Here is a 2,488-nt window from a genome sequence, read left to right on the forward strand (position 1 = left end):
GCTAGAAGACCCCGACTGAGAGCGTCGCCCCGACCCCCGATCTTCTGTGGAGGGGTGCGGGTTGCAACGCTCTGTTGTTTTTTTTTTTTGAGGATGGCGATATGAGGAGCTTGACGGCTTGGGCTGCTTCCGCTCAGCTGCCCCACCCCTGAGCAGGTCAGCCTGGTATGCTTGTAACACCGCCATGGTGTGCAAACATGCGCCAGCCTCGGACAGACAACAGTAAATAGACAGACACATACACAGAGCGCTACTGAAGAGCAGAAGCTGGTTTGCGCTTTGCCGGATGCGCTTTTATACTTTCTGGTGCTTACGTCACCCCGCTCGTGACGTCTCGCTACTCCATTGGACTGATTTGACACGTGCTTCAGAGCGCGGTCACGCAGGGGCGTTCCCAAAGCGATTTCGACGCAGCTCAAGTTCCTGAAGGGGAACATTAGGACATTAAGTAAAGATCATGTTCCATTAAGATATTTTGTAAATTTCCTACTGTAAATATATAAAAACTTAATTTTTGATTAGTAATATGCATTTCTAAGAACTTAATTTGGACAACTTTAAAGGCGATTTTCTCAATATTTAGATTTTTTTGCACCCTCAGATTCCAGATATTCAAATAGTTGTATCTCGGCCAAATATTGTCGTATCCTAACAAACCACACATCAATGGAAAGCTTATTTATTCAGCGTTCAGATGATGTATACATCTCAATTTCGAAAAATTGACCCTTATGACTGGTTTTGTGGTCCAGGGTCACAAATGACTTACAATAGAGGCGCATAAGCGATTTGAAACCGAGCCAAACATATTCACAGTATGCAAAGTTTTACAGAAAGCTAGATTAGGAAACAAGCTGTAGCAGAGGAGAAACGGAGAGAAGAGAAAGAAGAAGATGTTTTTCTTTTTTTTGCAGTTGCTTTGTTTTAAGTTTGTGGAGTAGTGGCGGAAAAGGTGTGTCTTCAGCTTTTTTGAAAGTTTCGATGGTTTCAGCAGTTCAGGTGGAGGTAAACAGCTCATTCTAACAGAGAGGAGTGGAGAGGGTGAAGGTTTTGGAAAGTGACTTTGTGCCTCATTGTGAAGGAACAACAAGGCACTCATTCAATGACTATAGCTGGCTGGGAGGAATAAATAGGATTCATACAAATTTGAAACATGAATGAATTAGAAATTGTGCCATAAACAGTATGCCAGGTCGAGTGCATGCTGCCTTTATAGAAAAAAGGGGCATGTAAAACATTTTGAGGAATTATTATTATTATTTTAGTTAAAATTATTATTTTTTTTTATATAAAAAATGGATAAATATTACAAATAAATATAAAATAAATTACTGGTAATATAACATATTGGTTACATATATTAATTGGTTAACATAACTTATTTAGCATTTTTCTAAATTATTACATTTTTAAATTACAAATTATAAGCATTTTTACCAAGTGATCTCAGACATTTGTATCCCTGCTCTTTCTCTTTATTTATGATTTTGCAGTAGTTTTTTTGGTACATATACAAATACTATTTCATATTTTCCTTCATACGTTGTTTAGGCTGACGTCGAGGACATGTTAGACCTAATAGATCTCCGACATGAAGTGATGGAGAAAGTTGATGAAGTCATGAAGAAAGCCTTGCAATACCAGGACACACTTATCCGCTACAGTCCCCTGTGGCTTGATGACAGGGTTGAATTTCTCAGGCAGTTCCTCCTCTATGGTCATGCACTGACAGCTGAAGAGGTGGAAGCCTATGGAGAAGATGCATTTCCAGAAAATCCTCCCACCACAACACAATTCAAGGAACAGGTGAAACTATACAGCTTTTAATGTTTCTTCTTGTATATCAGGTTTTGAACACAGTATTAATTCGGCATTAAATACATCTAAATGGATATAGATACCTGTTTTCCGGTAGTAGTAAGAAACGTTTGTCATATTAATAGTAAGTTGTCTCCTTTCACAACAGATGAATCATTACGAAGAAGTGTATGCAGAGGTCAGCCGTTTGGAGGACTGGCAGGTGCTTGACGGTTGGTTTAGAGTGGATATCCGTTCGTTCAAGATGAGTCTTTTAAACATAATAAAAAAATGGAGCTGGATGTTTAAAGAGCACCTGATGTCTTATGTTACCGGCAGGTGAGAGCCTCTTCCGTAATTACCTAGAAAAATCACTTTTTAAATGCAATTTCAAATTTTCCTTTCTCTTTGGAGTGTTACAAGCTGTTCGTGCATAGATAAGATCCCTAAAGTTGCAAAGACTAAACCTGCAGAGTAGCCTAAAATGCGTCTGTGCACAAAGGCTGTTTCTATAAAGTGGGGCAGTTCCAACTTTGCAAGGACAATCTGGCACTTCTGACTCACAGCCTGTAAGTACATTTTTTATATTTAAAGAATTTGAATATTCAAATATCCACTGACGATTCAAACGCGAGTTTTGAGCAGTGTAGAGTAGCGCTTGTTGTTTGTCGTTTCTCCGATCACAAATGCA

General features: G+C 39.0%; 1 protein-coding gene across 1 annotated transcript in view; it reads left to right on the top strand.

Moving 5' to 3' along the window:
- LOC107685550 (dynein heavy chain 11, axonemal) overlaps nt 1–2,488 on the top strand; it is an 80,958-nt gene that overhangs the window by 9,034 nt on the left and 69,436 nt on the right. Inside the window, exons 16-17 of the mRNA XM_016482173.1 lie at nt 1,552–1,806; nt 1,967–2,136. Of these exons, the coding sequence (XP_016337659.1) occupies nt 1,552–1,806; nt 1,967–2,136 (425 nt within the window). The remainder of the gene's footprint in view (nt 1–1,551; nt 1,807–1,966; nt 2,137–2,488) is intronic.

Source organism: Sinocyclocheilus anshuiensis, unplaced genomic scaffold (assembly GCF_001515605.1).
Source record: "Sinocyclocheilus anshuiensis isolate Anshui unplaced genomic scaffold, SAMN03320099.WGS_v1.1 scaffold185, whole genome shotgun sequence".
NCBI classification, from domain to species: Eukaryota; Metazoa; Chordata; class Actinopteri; order Cypriniformes; family Cyprinidae; genus Sinocyclocheilus; species Sinocyclocheilus anshuiensis.